The sequence below is a fragment of the Sceloporus undulatus genome, chromosome 4 (genome assembly GCF_019175285.1).
Source record: "Sceloporus undulatus isolate JIND9_A2432 ecotype Alabama chromosome 4, SceUnd_v1.1, whole genome shotgun sequence".
Classification (NCBI taxonomy): Eukaryota; Metazoa; Chordata; class Lepidosauria; order Squamata; family Phrynosomatidae; genus Sceloporus; species Sceloporus undulatus.
The window spans coordinates 189,647,287-189,664,711 of record NC_056525.1 but is presented as its reverse complement, the minus strand read 5'-3'; the positions used below and the strand labels follow the sequence as shown (position 1 = coordinate 189,664,711).

At 41.2% G+C, this 17,425-nt stretch overlaps 1 protein-coding gene across 1 annotated transcript in view; it reads right to left on the bottom strand.

Moving 5' to 3' along the window:
* Positions 1–17,425, bottom strand: part of LOC121928425 (piezo-type mechanosensitive ion channel component 2-like) — a 100,428-nt gene that overhangs the window by 2,078 nt on the left and 80,925 nt on the right. Inside the window, exons 34-44 of the mRNA XM_042463093.1 lie at positions 17,077–17,326; positions 12,743–12,875; positions 12,231–12,378; positions 11,900–12,114; positions 10,779–10,937; positions 9,305–9,452; positions 5,691–5,879; positions 5,432–5,521; positions 4,665–4,837; positions 2,796–2,915; positions 264–343 (exon numbers count right to left, since the gene is read on the bottom strand). Coding sequence (XP_042319027.1) covers positions 264–343; positions 2,796–2,915; positions 4,665–4,837; positions 5,432–5,521; positions 5,691–5,879; positions 9,305–9,452; positions 10,779–10,937; positions 11,900–12,114; positions 12,231–12,378; positions 12,743–12,875; positions 17,077–17,326 — 1,705 coding nt within the window. The remainder of the gene's footprint in view (positions 1–263; positions 344–2,795; positions 2,916–4,664; positions 4,838–5,431; positions 5,522–5,690; positions 5,880–9,304; positions 9,453–10,778; positions 10,938–11,899; positions 12,115–12,230; positions 12,379–12,742; positions 12,876–17,076; positions 17,327–17,425) is intronic.

Sequence of the window (17,425 nt, the reverse complement as noted above, 5' to 3'; positions counted from 1 at the left end):
TCTTCATCAGGTAAAAAATGTTGCAGAAAGCTTAATTAAAGTAACAGGCAATATTGCTTAACTGAAGAAAGGCTTTAGTCCTGGAAAAACAGCTATTCTCTATAGGTAACCCCAGATCACCACTGAAGCTAGCAAGGCTAATGCTAGTAGAGACATTGCTTCAGTGTTTCCAGGATCACAGATGTAGGAAGTAAAATACAAACAACCTAGACTACAAATGTCAAGAGAATATGTAGAAACAGCAAACAAATGCAATTACATACCTTTCAATAGTTGCTTTATAGGTTTTGCGAGAGAGTCACTGGGTGCCTTGATATAATGTGGATATACTTCCTTTAGTATCCTGCATAAAAAATATAGTCTGTTGTGAATTTATGATTTGATCTGGATATTATCACTATGATTCAAAATGCTTTAACTGAAATTCTCTGCCTTGATTCTGGTCTCATTTTTTCACAACAGTGTAATTGCAGGCACATCCTTAAAGAATGAGTTTGCCCTCTCAGCCCACCCTCTGGTCTGTTGGTGCTGCTACTGAATGCCAGGCCAGTTTATATGACCTGACTGCAGACAAAGAATCTGACCAAGTATGTATTACTTGGGTGGATGAGTGGACCTTAGATATAATGGTGAAGAGATGGGTGGACCTTAGATAGAATGGTGAAATGGAAAGGGCCATCAATATGATTGCTCCTGAGCATCAAATCTAGTGTAATGGAGCATATATTCAGCTTCATTTACTGAACAGCTAGGCATAGTGGAAAAGGCTGGATGATCATTACAGTGCACATACCATAGCTTATGGAGTGAGCATGATCAAATATCAGCAAGGACTCTTTATTGTGCTTATTATGTGGCAGTGAGGTTGGCAAAAACAACTTTACTGTTTTGTTACTATTTTATCCACATGATGCCCAGCAGAGGTATTCAGCATGGTGTGAAATCTATTAAGATCAGCCTCAGAGAAGCCAGGAGTGGAGCCCTTGGCTGTCTGCTGTCTGCACTAAGAAGAGAAAGTCTCTCATTTTAACCCAGAACTTGACACCATAGTTATTATAGAATCTGGAGACCACCTGATCTTTTTTTTAAAGATCACTTTCAGTTGTTGCATCCTGATGATGTGAAAAAGATGTCTATCCCACCAAGTGTAAGCTTGGCCCTTGTTCATCTTGGATGACAAAATCTAGCAGAGATAGATTGACTGGATGGCTCCAGGAGGTCAAGAAGAGGTACCCGATGCATTGAAGAAAGCTGAATATGGTCTTCTTTGGAAGACCTGGACTTCCTGGACTTGGAAATATATTAGAACTACTGCCCTATCACTGACATCCACTTTGGGGCAAGGTACTTAAGATGGCCAGCTTCAGCCATTCCTTAAGGAAATAAGATTATATGGACTGATTTTGAACTGATTTCAGGGAATGTATGGTACCAAACAGTCTCGGTTGTCCTAATCAGGAGCCAAAGCCAGACACCCAGGCCCATAAAGGCTCCATTTCCATCCTTCCCTCCCTGGAGGAGCAGCTCCTAATCAGGAGGGGGTTTAACCTCTTGATCTTCCCAGATCTCCCCTTGATTTTGATATCATTGATTATGGTATCCTATGGGAACAACTCTAGTAGCTGTCATTGTGTGGCTCAGCTTCTGGCTGCAGAACTAGTTTCAGAGAGTGACATTGGAGGATTCCTAGATTATTGAACTGTGAGGTGTCATAGGTGTCCATATTTTGTCCCATACTAAGCAACCATTTCTTACATCTTCATGAGGATTGCAGAAGTGAAGATGTTCAAATGGGAAACCAGGAACAAGGGATATCACCTTTTGTTGTAGCATGGGAAGCCTGATCAAGAGAGCTTTAAAGTAAACCCTAGGGAGGCTGGAGATGACAGCTCAAACATCATCGAAAGGCAAGTTACAGATAGTAGATTTTGATCATTAGAAGGAACTTCTTGACAGGAACAGTGATTTGGTAATGGAACCAAGTGCCTAGAGAGGTAGCGATGTTCCCTTCTCTGGATGTATTCAAAAAGAGTCCGTACAGCTACTTGCTGGGGATGCTTTAGCTGGAGATGCTGTATTGAGCAGGAGGTTGGACTCGATAGTCCATGAGGTCACTTCCAACTCTAAATTCTACTCCATTCGTGATGCGTGGAGAATATAATGACACTGCCAACATTTTTTCTGTCTGTAACAAAGCAACCTACTAAATATTTTCCATTTAGATTATTTGGCCACGATAATTACTCATCCTATGTTTTTAATGGACAACACTGGCAGATTAGAGGGTATTTTCTGTCCTCAGGGGACTTACTGTAAACCGAAACCCTCTCTCAACAACTCCACATGAGACCAAAAATTCAAACTGTAAGAAGTCACATCTGCATTCAACCCTCCCAGTTTTAGGTTTCTTTCTGCTCCTAAAACAAAGTAATGTGTGCATTTTTACACATGGACATCTTATTTTATTGCTTGCTTGTTCTCTTTGTTTCCATTTTAATTTCGATTTTTTGGGGGGGGTGGAGTTGGGATGACACTATATGCTTGAACACTGTCCATGAATAGCTGTATCTCTGTCTCATTTGATGGGATTCAGGGAGTGCTTTTTCAACAAAAGTTTGACTACTTCCTACCTCACTAGGGATGCTGTAAACTCATATTGCTGTAAAGAGGGATTCATTTTTCCACTTGGCCAGTTCCTCCCATTTGTATATGGCAATGCTGTCAATATATCTCAACAGGATTTCTAATAACTGTTGTCTGTAAAGTTTACTTTTATTAAGAGGAAAATAACTTACACTAAGTTTGTTGAATTGGGATATTCCATCATTTCAGCAATTTTTCTTCTTGTATCAATTGGTAGGTTGAGAGACACTTTGTCTGATGCTATTTCTGCTTTTGCTCCAAGGGACAGGTTTCTTCAATCAAAACAGAAACAGGATTACACTATTCAACTGTTTGTCAACACAAAATCACAAAGTATCCCTCAGTTCCTAAAATTCTGTGGGATTCAAAATGCTATTCATCCAGAATAATTGACTCTACATTCTTATAAATCATTGACAACTCCATCTTTTTTGCAGTGGTGCAAAAATGCCTTGTACTCTAGAGCTAAACTCATGCATGGGATCTGCTTTGGAACCTCTACCTGAGATCTAATTGCTTATAAACAGATATTAATAGCTTTCCACAATTAAGATGGTAGGCTTTGGTCTCAGATATTTATGCTGAATATGACATTATTTAAAATTTAAAATTATATTACAAAAACATCAGATGGCATTGCATCTACATGTGACCTCTCAGGTTCATTTTGCAAGCTTGTTGGAAAACTGCCTGTCAACTATGGCACTTGGAGTTGGTTCCAGATCTGCTGTTCTAGGAATCAAAGCCCCTTCCATTCAAGGAAGTGCTTTGGATCATGAGGACTCCTACTAGAGGAATATTTGGGGGGGGGGGGACAATAACACCTCTGCAAATTCCCCCAAACTCCAATGTTTGACCTGTCTTCCAGCCCGTCCATGTAGATTATTTTAATCTTTGCATCTGGGCTCATTCTAAAACACTGTTCATAACTTTCTACCCACCTCCTGAGACAAAATGTATAAATTAAAAGAATAAAGGCTTGTCCTACATGGCATGACAAACAATCTAAAATTCAAGAGAAATGCAGCAGTACAAATTACTCACTCTAGACCAGGTAGGGTTGCCATAACCCGGTTGCAACCGGGTTTTTCCCGGTTTTGGCTGCACCTGCCCGGTCACGGCACGGATGCAGCCAAAAACCGGGAAAAGCCCGGTTGCAGCGGGGTTGCTGGGCAACCCTGGGGCCTGGCTGCCCTCCTCCTCCTCCACCGGGCATGGCCGCGCGGAGGAAAAGGAGGGCAGCGAGGCCTGGTGCGGAGGAGGCTGCAGGGAGGCGGCGCCTCTTGGGCGCAGCCGCGCCAACCTCCCCGCCTCCCTGCAGCCTCCTCCCTCCTTCCTGGCCTCCGTGGGGGCCAGGAACGAGGAGAGGCCGCGGCGATTGCCGCAGGCCTGCTCCCCTCCTTCCTGGTCCCAGCGGGGGCCAGGAACGAGGAGAGGCCGCGGCGATCGCCGCAGGCCTCCTCCCCTCCTTCCTGGTCCCAGCCGAGGCCAGGAATGAGGAGAGGCCCCGATCCTGGCCTCTGATCGCGGTGAGGCCCGGGACCCAGGCGGGGAAGGAAAGCCTCCTTAAGTGGGGGCTTTCCCTCGCCACTTGGCCTCCGCTCCCCGCCGTGATCGCCAGGGAAAATGTAGGACAGAATTTTCAAATGTAGGACACATTTTTGTGTCCTACATTTGAAAATTTTGTCCTACATTTTCCCGGTTTTGAGGTCCGGCGCTATGGCAACCCTAAGACCAGGGGTTCGCAACATTTTTGACTTGCAGAGCCCTTTTTAGAATCATTTTTTATGGTGGAGCCCCTAAGAGGCCTACCCTATGTCTTATAAGTTAATGGTGTTTAGGAGTAGTGTAATTTTTTTGTTTCTTATTCTTTAATTTCATTCAATTTTTCTTTCTTTCATTTTCCTGGAGCGGCCGCAAAGCACCTGGGAAGTGCATGCAGAACCCTAAGGGCTCCATGAAGCACAGGTTGGGAACTGCTGCTCTTGACAAATAAGGACAACATAGCCATGAAACCATACCTTTGAACAGTCCATGAAATAACTAGAGAAAAATCAGATTCAATTGTCTTGAGCTCCTTAATCATGTTTTCCCTGCTGGGGGGGCTGATAGTCCACAATGAATTTGAACTGCCTTCTAGCTGTGCGACTGTTATATCTTCTCTACCATAATTCTCTAAAAATTGCAAAGCAGCCTAAAAAATAAAAATAAAGAGAAAGTCAAAGTCAAAGTTATATCCCTGTCTCAAAGGCTCTTACAGTATTCAATGCCAAGGTTTTATTTTCCAGTTTGATCATTTCCCATAGCAGGGAGAAGTGGTTTGCATCCAGACTGCAGAAATATGGTTTGATGCCACTTTAACTGCCACAGTTCCATGCAGAGAAGAGGGAAGTCTCATATGTGATTACAATGGTTGTAAAAGCTTGCTTTGAATTGCTTCCCCAAAACTGTTTATACATGTTTATGTGCATTTTCTGAAATGTATAATAATTTTTTAATTTGGCAATTTGCATTATGTTCAAAATTTAGGGATGTATACACAATAACAAATACACAGTAACATGCCACATAAAGTACACACTGCTATTTATTCAATCTTTTTTCCTTGCATGTTAATAAAATTGAATAGAGCTGGTTTTACAAGCAAATGGTGTGCTCACAGCCTATAGGGAACATTAATGTTGTTATACTACTAAATAAGAAAAATGTGACTGAAATAATTCAACATATAATTAGTATTATTATTTCCACATAGACAAAAGTACACCAAACACATAAAATTACTTACATTATCCTTAAACTTCCGTAAAAAATCACCATATTCTTTTCCTGTCATGTTTCTTAACTGACTCTGCTGAGCACTCATTGTAAATATAGGCTGCAAAATAAGAAAGTAATGCTTATGTATTTTGTTCAGTAAATTCTGATTTTTTTTAAAAAGTGGCAACAGCATCCATCCACTTCACCAATATTCAACATCCAAATAAATATAAATAAAAATAGTGTATACAGGAAAACATGCAACATTTTAGCTTGTTAGCTGGTACCTGATAACCCCCTAAAGTTATTGTGATGGATACATCAAGAGGTTTGTTTGTGACGCCTGCAACAGACTTAATAAGAGACATGAAGAGCAGTGGGAACCACACAATACAGATCAGCAAGACGATAATCATGCCTCCCATTCCATACTTCACAGCTTTTTTCTTCTTCTGGCCTCTTGGCTGGGGATATCTCTGCAACAAGTAAAATCAAATGTTAACCAAACAAACTAACAAATAAACAGAGCTTCCAACTCTTCTCTTTCTTTTAAAGAGGAAACTTCTGTTGGTACAATGGAAATCCCATCCATTTGAAAAGGTCATCTGGGAATGATGGCAATGGAAGGCAAGCCATTCTCCTCCTCCTCCTCTATCTCAGCTTTTTTCCAGTTTATGGCTCAAAGAAGTTTACAGCAGAAAAAGAAAAACCTACTTAGTTAAAAATTCCCAAACTATAAAAGTTAAAAAGGGATTAACTTCCAGAGATGGTGCTCTGAGAGTTCCTCCTGACGACAAATGCATTAATGGGCTGGAGATGGGAAAATAACAATAATATTTCCATCTAAACTTCTTCTCTGGTAAGAGGAGATCTAAGGTGCTTGGTGGGGGCCCGGAGGGGTCCTTCTCAGCTGCTATACAGAAAGAGTCTCCAATTGATAGCTGAAGAGACCCTGGGATTGAAGAGCTTTCCCCAGCCCAATAATGCTGGTGCCTTTGGGTAGCCTGTCAACGTACTCACTCTATTTTCAAAAAGAAACAGAAAGGTCTTCACTCATTTATGGAAAGAGAGCAAGGAGGATGCCAATCTAATCTCTTTGGAAAGTGGAACTGTTGCAATCAGAGAGCTGTGTGTTCCCTGTGTACTAACAATCTGGATGTAGCTCTCTGGACAACATTAAATTTCTGAAAGGCAGAGTCACATAGGCGGGTTACAGACCGCCCATTTGGGGCGGGCTGCACCCGCCCCTTTCCCCGGTGTATCGGGGCCTCAGCTGTCAGAATGGCAGCCGCTGAGGTCCCGATCCGCCGCTTTTCAGGCTGCAGGGAAGCAGCAAACCGCCGCTTCCCCGCAGCCTGAAAAGGGGTGTCCTTGGGACTTCAAGCCCCAAGGACACCCCGTGGCGGCGGGGAGGAGGAGAAAGGGGCCGCTTGGCCCCTTTCTCCCTTGCTTCACTGGGCGTAGCCGTCTGAAGGCTGCGCCCAGAGAGGCAAAGCAGCACCGCAAACCAGGAAGGAGCTCCGAAACGGAGCTCCTTCCTGGGCCGCGGAAAGGGCGCACTAAGCGCCCTGGCGCAGACCGATGTCACATCCGCGCCACCCCGTATAGAGGTGGCGCGGTTGTGACGTCATCATGGCGGCCCCCATGTGGAAGGGGAGCCACCATTTTGTATGGACTCAGTCTGTACTAGGGTTAGGGGGGTGCGGAAGCACCACACCTTCCTAACCCTAGTACGGACTGACTCCGTACTTTCATGGAGGTGTGTAACCCGCCATAGACTATATTATAGCAACCCTACTGGTTTGCAATAAGGTTCAAAACACACTGCAGAAATAATCAAGTTTGAGACTGCTTTAACTGCCCTGGCTCAATGTGAGGGAATTCTAGGAACTGTAGTTCTGGGAGACATTTAGCCTTCTTTATCAGAAGCTGGTGCCACAATAAATTATAATTCCCAGGATTCTCTAGCACTGAACCAGGGCAGTTAAAATAGTCTCAAACTGGATTATTTCTGCAGTGGACCTAAAATATGTGTCACTGTGGCCAGATCTAATCCCGCAAGGAATGAGTGCAGCTGGTGCAAAAGCCCTAAGTGTGCAAATGCACTCCTGGCCACCATTAATGCCTGAAGTTCCAGGTTTAGAGTTGAATACAGGAGTATGAATGGATGCAAGCTAGAGGAAAAGAGATTCCAGCTCAACATTAGGAAGAATGTCCTGACAGTAAGAGCTGTTTGACAGTGGAACACACTCCCTTGGAGTGTGGTGGAGTTTTCTTCTTTGGAGGTCTTTTAACAGAGGCTGGATGGCCATCTGTCGGGGAGGCTTTGATTGTGAGTTCTTGCATGGCAAGGGTTTGGACTGGATGGCCCTTGTGGTCTCTTCCAACTCTATGATTATATGATCCTCAGGTCAGCAGTGGGTAAAAAAGATTAGGCATCAGATGCCAATCAGTATTCAGTAAGCACCCCCATTCTCATTTTTCACCCTGGGAGATACCATGGGATGACAGGACGTGGGACTCACATGGTTGAAAATCACTGTGTTGCTCCCCTGCATGAGCATTAGGGAAGACCTGACAGCACCTAAGTGTGTTTGATCCTGGAAACCCTCAGTCCAAGATCCCTTAAGGCAAGGGTGGGCAAACGCAGAGGTGGCAGGGGCCATTTTTCACCCTGGCATCCTCTGATAACGTTGCAACAGTGCATGCAATTCAATTGGAAATGAATGCAATTCAATTAGAAATGAATTACATCATTTTTTGTTTCATTTTTGGTTGATTTCCAGCTTTTTAAAAAAAAGGTTTGGGAGTATGAGGGTAAAACCACTGTGTTTTGCACAGAAGTTGTCTCCCCAAAACAGGAGAGACAGACATATAGGATCATTTCACACCAAAACTGGATCTGGCGCAGTGCTGTAGCTATCATTCACATTTTGGCAGGGGGAAAAAAGAGCAATGCTATAAAAAGAGACTAATCCCATAAAATGCCATGAACACAGATAATAACACAGATCAAAAGAATCTTGAGTGCAGCCCTAGCTGGAATGTTCCAGGTCCATTTAGAAACAGCTTCCTAATGTTCACACTGATTTATGACCATCAATTCTGCTTTTCATTGAGACCTCCTGTTTCAGGTGAGTAAACAAGGATTTTTTGGGAACAGTACATTTGTACATTAAGGTTCAGTTGATATTTATAATTTTTCTACTTCAAGTCTTAAAGTTTTTGTGGTAACATGAAGTCATGTCAGTTCTTACTTTCAGATGTCTTAAATTAAACATTTCATGGAGACACTTCATTTTACAGGTTGAATCTTGTTTATTCAAAAAATGCTTGGGAGCAGAGGTTTTTTTGGGGGGGATTTTGGAATATTTGCATATATATATATATATATATATATATGAAATATGTTGGGGCCCAACATATTTTATATAATGAAATATGATGGAACCCAAGTCTAAACATGAAATTTATTCATGTTTTGTACACACTTTATACACATAGCCTGAAGGTACGTTTATAAATAATATATTTTAAAAATAATTTTGTGCATGTAACAAAATTATGTACATTGAACCATTAGAAAGAAAATGTGTCTCTATCTCAGCCGTGGACAATTTTGTGGACAATTCTGAATTTTGGAATTCTGGATAAGGGAGACTCAACCTGTACTTTCTACTCTTAATCAGTCTTTGTATATTATTAGGTGTTTAATTGCAACTGTGCCTAGAGAAAACTAGCTAAACAAAACAGTCTGTGAAACACCATCAAGATAAGCAAATATTTTCATATATCTCTAATTCTTCATATGCATTTTATATTTCTTAAAGAACCTGTCATATTGGTTTACTTTAAAGGCAGAAAATTTTTTAAAAATGCAAAAGCAAAGAAGTTTTCTTACCTTCTCAGATTCTCGCCAGCATTTTAGGATGAATATATGAGCATAAATGTCTTCAACACAAATCCAGCTAGAAAGGCTCAATGTAGTATCTGTCCAAACCCAATCCATTACGGCCCTCAATTCTGTCAAGAATGGTACCAGCCGGAATCTAAATAGAGTGAAATCATCATAGATGGGGAATTACATTGTAACTAAGTACAGTGCATCCGTGCCATGCGCAGATCCATTTTATGTGACTTGTAGCTTACTTGGAAGCTGCGTGGGGAGGATAACAATGGCGTGTGCACCCGTGGCACGTGTGCGCCACACATCCACATGCATGTGCCCCATTATTTCTTATGGGGCTCGAGCATAGGTAGATTTTCCCTTTTGCAGGAGGATCCAGAATGGATCCCCCGCATGAGGAGAGGGCCCACTGTATATGCTAAGAATCACAGTCATAGAGTTTGAAAAGACCACAAGAGTGAACCAGTCCAACCCCCCTGCCATGCAGGAATTTTCAATCAACACATACCTGATGGATGGCCATCCAGCCTCTGTTTAAAGACCTCCAAGAAATGAAACTCCACCACCAGGAGATTTCAAGTACAGTGGTCCCTTGCCTTACAAGTGGGGGCTCCGTTCCGGACCCTGCCGCACAAGACAAATTCCACGTATGCTCGAGCCCCATTGAGAATAATGGGGCTTGTGGTTGTGGCGCACCATGGCGAGTGCGCCATCCAGTAAATGGCACGGGGCTTTCAGCATAAGCTGAAAGCCATGTAAAAGGCACCTGCGTATAATGTGGATTATACTGTAATTTATTTCTGTATTTTAAAGCATTTTGGATTTGGGGTTTCCTTGAAGATTTGTTGTATTTTTCATCATTCATGCACCAGGCTCCAAACTAGTACAACTTGACCCACTTGCACATGGACAGCATATAAATGGTGATATAAACAGTGAACTAAATGATTTATAGATGGGTTCTAACAGATTGAACAAATATACTGGTATTTGTTGCTGTATATCTTGACTAAGAAAAGATAAGATGACATTAATGGCATTTGTCCAATCATGTAATGTTTCAGGCTTTTTCACCTCCTGTTCCAGAGTATTATGTAATATTTTGTTCCTCCCTGAAAAATGTGATATATTGGAATTGTGACAATCAAATAAGGCAAATGAAGGATTTGAAGGAGTTGGACATGATTAAATCTAGAATCACAACCCATATTACAAGCATGACACCTACAAATGAATCAAAGTGTGCAACCTATCCTTTGAATTTTTAGGAGAGTCAAGGAGTTAGGAGAGCATTTGGATAGGGAATCAACAAGAAGCAACATTAATTGGTGACACCAATGAATTTGTGCAATTGGTTTGCACTAATTGACACCAGTGGAAATCACCAGTCTCAATAAGCCTAGAGGAAAAAGAAACTGAAATGCACCTCCCCCAATTGTGTATTATGTGTGCATGTTCATGTACTTACCCTTGAAATAAGAAGAGGTTTACATAATTGTAACTTTTAGTGAGGAAATTCCCAAGTACACGAGTTGGATAGCCACAACGTATTTGATAAGCTGATAATCCAAAATAAACACATTTCACAAAATACCAGAGTTGGGCAACTGTATTTTTGCTGAATTTCCTACAAGGCAAAACAGAGAGCAGGCAATGAATACAAATACGTGCACAACACTTACTGGACTCAAAAGTCTATGTAATTCAGATTGGGGCATCTTACTCTTCTTTACTTAACAAAGCTTCTCACACTGTACTGCAAACTACTTTAGAAGCTTCCCCAAATTTAAGCTGACTGTTATTAGCTGCTTTTAGAAAGAGCATAGACGACTGTGCAACTATCTGATCAGTCTCAAGTGATCTACTGATACAGAATATGATGCTTTGGTTCCTAATCTTTCAAAGTATTGATATAAACAATAAACCATAAAGTACAGGCAGTTATGAAAACTCTAGTAAGGCATTAGTATTGAGTTGCTGGGAATGAACTGAATTAATATGAATTTTCCTGAACTTTCTCAAATTACTTTTTATAAACAGACATATTAGCACCCCAAGGAAGTGTTCTTTCCCTTCTCTTTCAAAATGAGAATGGTCCCTCGTTGTGAATCATTAGTATAATGATATAGGATATTTCCAGATGGAGGGTGCCTCATAAAAGAAGCCACTATGCAGCTATCTCTTTAAGCGAGTTTTCCATGTGTGTATATGTGCCTTCAAGTCCTTTGTCAACTTATAGTGACCCCATGAATTTCATAGGGTTTTCTTAGGAAAAAAAAAAAAAAATACTCAAGAGGATTTTTACAAGTTCCTTAACCTAAAATATAGCCTACAGCACTTGTTATTTGCTGGCTGTCTCGCATCAAAGTGGTAACTAGGACTGACCTTGCTTAGCTTCTAAGAACAGGTGGGATCTGTAACGTATCATTTACATATTGCTCTTTTTGTTTATTTGTTGAATGTAACCATAGCTAACTGCTATCTTGGTATCATATAAACAGTATATTTCCTGTTTCACATGAAATCATCATTATTTTGAGCCAATGGATGAACAATGCTAAATTTAAAGTATTTGAAATAATAACTTACCTTTCTGTCACTATAGGCAATATGAAAAACATCCAGAAGTGTATACCAAAAACAAGGATGACTTGAAAGATGACTTTCCCCATGACAGTTTTTCTCAGATAGAGTGCCCGATCTACTACCATGGTTCCAAACTGAATTAGCACCATAACTAAGAATGCTTGTGGCACTTGGTCTTCTGATAAGGAAGAAGTAATGTCTGCTGCAGCAGAATGTTTCTGGGAAGAAAAGCCAAGCCAATACTTTAAGTAGAGCAAAACCTCTTTATTGTCTGTCACAATGAATGGCTTTCATGACAGATTCATTCAGATACATTAAATTCCTTCCAACTTACCCCAAAAGCCCCAAATCCAAACACAATGATAATGAAGTCCACAGTATCAGCAAGGAACATCAGGACGTAAACATCAGTCACAGCACTGTAATCTGGGTGGATCAGATTGTAGAAAAACTGTTTGATGGGCACATATACTTGAAGTGTCCTGAAGTAACAGAAACAGAATCTTACTTACAAGTAACTTTATTTATTTGTAAATCCAGCTAAAATATATTATACTTTATTTCATTTTATATACTTAATTCACTGAATGATAATTTGGTTAACCTATAATAAAATACAGGAAGTGTACATGCCTGTGTTTGTCCATTATAGTTCCAAGACTGTAAAACCTAGATATCTGATATTTGGCATGGATACCACAAGGATCCTAAGCATGTAGAACTAAGGGCTATTTTCACTGGCAGATGCTGTAAGAAGTAAGTTGTCTCTTCAAAAGCAAAAAGCCTTGAGATTTGTTCTGCAGCAAATTTCCTTTCATTTAAATTGATAAAATCTTAATTTCTTACTTTTTAATTGTAAATGCCTTTGCTATAATCATTTGTTCTCGCAGCTTTTCCATAAGGAGCTCTTTCCTTGATTTTTGCTTTATGCTCAATACGCTGCTTCCTTTTTGACTGCTATTTCTTGTGCTGGTACTGCCTGAGAATATAGTTGGGAGAAAGAATTACTTCAAAGTATTAGATTAATCTTATATTAAATTAAGCTTAAGTTATGGAAAGGACTAAAATTATAGAGTAACGGTACAAGTCAAACGTAAAGAGAAACTTCACTTCTTTTCAACTGTGGGGAGATCAAAAAGCTTTGACTTCTGGATATTATCTAACAGTTCCCTGAGATGTCTGAACTTGGTAAACAGTTGTTTCTTTAAGTTACAGTCAGTGAGATTTTGCCTGGATTAAAAAAAAAAAGTGGTTTCATATTCTGGCATGTCATACAAATCAGAGTGTCCCAAATTTCAGATGTCACAGAGAACTGTAATTTATTTAAGATCAGAAGGGAAAAGTTATCACCTTCAAGGAAGAGGAGAGTAAAAGGCTGTGATTCCAAGGTCTGTTGCAGCTTTTCACAAAATAGAAAGCAGTGGGTTAAAACTCTGGTTTACCTTTTCTAAATTCAGTGCTAATTCGGAAGGCAGCTGGGTCCTGTCACACAGAAATTGCTGCAGAATCGCCATCTTGTTCCTGTAAACCACTTCAGTGGCCATTTTTGGAAGTTGGAAGCTTCTGTTTTTGAAAAGGGGCCGCCAAGGTGGCTTACAGGACCTGGGCTGCATCTGGTATGGACCTGGAAGGCAATTTCTGTGTGACTCCCAAATTAGTACTGCATTGGGGAAAGGTAAGCCAGGGTTTTTACCCCATGCGATAAGGTCTGTATACTCAAGTTGATTGACTCAGACTGAAGTCACTTCAGTGATTCAATTTGGATTTGACTTGACAATAAATGGCATATTGACTTGACTCAATTTGCAACTTGGATATTTTTAGTGACTGATTTGCTGACATTATTCACTTTTAGCAGCTGACAAGCACATGGTCTGCCATTCTTGGAGGGGAAAAAACAAATGTGTTAGGCAACCGGATTGAGGTGGAAGTATCTTTCTAAAGCCTTTTAAAGCTGCAACAAACCATGGGGTCATGGCTCCTTCCTCTCCTCTTCTAAAAACTTCTAAAGCATTTAAAAAGCTTTAGAAGGCTCCTTTGATGTGTAGCAAGGACAGGCTGCTGAGCAGACTCAAGTCCATTGCTTATTGCATTTGCTGTTCCCCTCTGAGAAACATACCCCACCACCTTTTTTTTCTGTTAAAAGCTGGCTCCCAGGCTTGAGACCCTAATTGATTTGACTTGAAAGTATCTTTCAAGGACTTGACACTTGAAGCTAGACCCCTGAGATTTGGAGTAAAAGACTGGAAGAGCGCATAGTTTTCCCAGTTACAACTGAAAAGGAATGTATCTTTACAGCTTTCTACAGCTTATTTCAACATGACTGACAAGCTATCTATTGCCAAACTACAACAAAATCACATTTAATTAAAGCTTTTAAATTAAACTTTAAAATGATATATAGTCTTGCTTCAGAAAACCAGGGTATCCATGAGATCTTGGGAGAGAAAGTGAAAAAAGCACAGAACTTGAAAGTTGCCTAATTCTGGTCTCTATTAGATCCTAAACTATTGGTTGCTAGAACATAGGTCCATTCCATGAGAATGCTTGTTGATTTATTTGAAGTATTATTTTTGGCCACTGTTGTCATGTAATAGCACTACTGTATGTGTTGCGTATTGCAAATCAATTTCTACAGATGTTTTCTGCTTTCAATTGAAAGCTGAATTTCATTTGGGGATAGCATTTAACACTGGTTATATCAATACTTTATAGGCCCCCAGTCTAATGATTTTTTTCTTTTTGTCTGAATCACACCAAATTTATTATTTGATATTTGTTAACCATCTGTTAAAAATGTGTACAAACCAAATGGTAATATGCAAATATACAATAAAAACATAGAACAGCTGCATATTTGAAAGGGAGAAATGTCACTAGTGTTACAATATTATCACCAAGTGTATAAGTGGGTCATAGGGAGAGAATCATACCCTTCAACACTTCACAGATAAAAATCAGGATACATATGGCCAAACAACACCAGTGTGTGGTCAAGTTGTCAATGGTTGTCAGTGAGAAACAACACAGAAGCTAGGAAAGATTGCATCAGTTTGCTTTTTCATGAGCCTACTGGAAAGAATAAGACTACATCCCTCCTCTTCTCTCTCCCTTGCTGTGTTAACTGAGTGCAAAGACTGTTTCTGCACTTTGAACTCAGGGCCTGTACAGATGGCCAGCATGCAGCTGCCCCTTTTTGCCCCAGATCGGTGCTGCTGCACTGATCCGTTCTCTGCAGAGAGCAAAATGAAGCCACCCCAAGCGGCTCCCTGAAAGGGACATCATGGCATAGTCTCATGACAACTCTTCCGCACTGCACCATGGACGCTGTGTTATAGTGGTGTTATCATTGCGCTGGCCATGTTAACGGGCACGTACCAAAATGGCACCATGGGGATGGGGTCACAGCATCTAGCATGCGGATGCCATGCCATGACTCTGCACACAGGCCGGCCCAAAGTGTCTGTATCCCGCCTCAGTCTGCAGTACGAAGGAAGAAAATGGGAAGAGGACTGGAACATTTTAAAAACAGTTGAAAAAGTGCAAGGACAAAGTGTTAATTGTGACTGTCCCTGCCAAACCAAGACAGCTGGGGGGGGGGTATGGACAATTTAAACCATGTTTTTAAATGTAGGATCCAGTTTTTTTTCAAGGTAAACGAAACAGGTGGGAAGTGATGCTTAAACTTTGCCATGTGTGTGTGCACATTCACACATGTGTGTTGAGGAAGAAAAGCAGGAAAAAAGCTGCTATTAACAGCCAAGGAGAGTTGATAACCATATGAATATGTGTTGGAATGTAGTGTTGGAAACAGAGAGGGAAGTGTTGAACAGGTCAAGGGGACCCTCAAGAGGAGGGGGGCTAGATAGTATTGAAATGTGTATAGTGTGCCTACACACTGGCACACTACAGACATTTCAACACTTTCTAACCCCCATCCTGAGGGTGCCCTTGACTTGTTCAACATAACCCTCTCTGTTTCCCACACTACATTCCAACATTCATATGGTTATTTACTCTCCTTGGCTGTCAATAATAGCTTTTCCTGCTTTTGTCTCCCAGTGGCCATTGTTAAAACTCTACTCGCCACCTCATATATACATACACATATAAGGTTTTGAATCTGAATTAACATTGATGTGGTACAGACCACCCCAAAGGTGTGGGTCTGTGGCGCCCCTTTTATCTCCGGGTTGGGGGCAGGGCAGCCTCACCGGCAGCCCTGAAGCCCCAATCCAGAGTTTTTCTGGGCCATGGAGAAGTGGCAAAATGCCGCTTCCCTGTGCTGCAGAAAAGGGTGCCCTTGGGACTTCATGCCCCTGGACACCCCGGGAGCTGCAGCCATGGGAGAAAGGGGCTGCCTGGCCCCTTTCTCCCTGCCATTGTTCCTGCAGCCATTTGGTTGGTGAGGGAATGATGCGGTGCCCAAAAGGAGCTCCTTTTCGGAGCTCCTTCCCGCACTGCACCCAGAGACGTCACACACGCGCTGTACCATTTGGACACAGCACGTGCGTGATGTCACCATGGCGGCCCCTGTGTGGACGGGACACTGCCATGACGCCACTGCCATATATTAGGGTTGCAGGACGTGTGGATGCTCCACCCCCACGCAACCCTATTATGTGGCCAGGCCAGCACAAAGCACCGGTATGGACCAGGCCAGTATCACACATAAATTGCTTATATAAATCTGTGTCTAGGTTCTTCACTCCAAACATGCATCTGAAGAAATAGGCTGAACTCTATGAAAGCACATGCTACCAACTTCTTTCTTTCAGTTAGTCTTAAAGGTGCTACAAGATCCCTTTCTATACTTATTTTCCAGACTAACACTGCTATACCTTTAAAATTGTCATATTTATGAGAGTGCTGGCCAAATGGCTGTAATAAAGTTATTATTATATTTATGAGAGGAGATTCAGAAGTGCCATAGAAGAACATGGCATCTCTAGTCTGGCTCATATGAGGAGAGGCAATTCTTAAGGTATTTGGCTTAAATATACTTTGGGCTTCAATTTAATAATATATCAGGAAGTCAACTTTCCATTCCAAACACTTATCCTTCACAAGAGAAATGACCACTATTATTTCGCACCAATACAGTCAAAGAATGTCTAGGTATGGAGCAGCATGATTCCCTATTCGCTTTTAGAGTCTTAGTGGTAAAAACACACATGTACCTCTCTTTGAACGGTGAGAGGAGAAGCTAGATCTGTGTGACAACTGTGAACCACTGCTTGAACTTTTCCTGCGGACTGCAGAGTGTTGTTCCGGAAAATGAACATGGATGGATTCAACAGATGTTGCCAAATTAACTGATTGCAGAGAGTCAGAAGAACCTCTCCGGTCTGATTCACATAACTCATCATCAGAATCATCTTTATTACTGCCATTGTCTCCTCCATCTTCATCATCCCACAATCCATGACACTAAAAAGAAAGAAATTTAATATGTTTTTGTATTCAAAGTTATATTAATTATACTTTACAACTGACTATTCTCGAGCTTCTCTTTCTTCATAGAAAGCA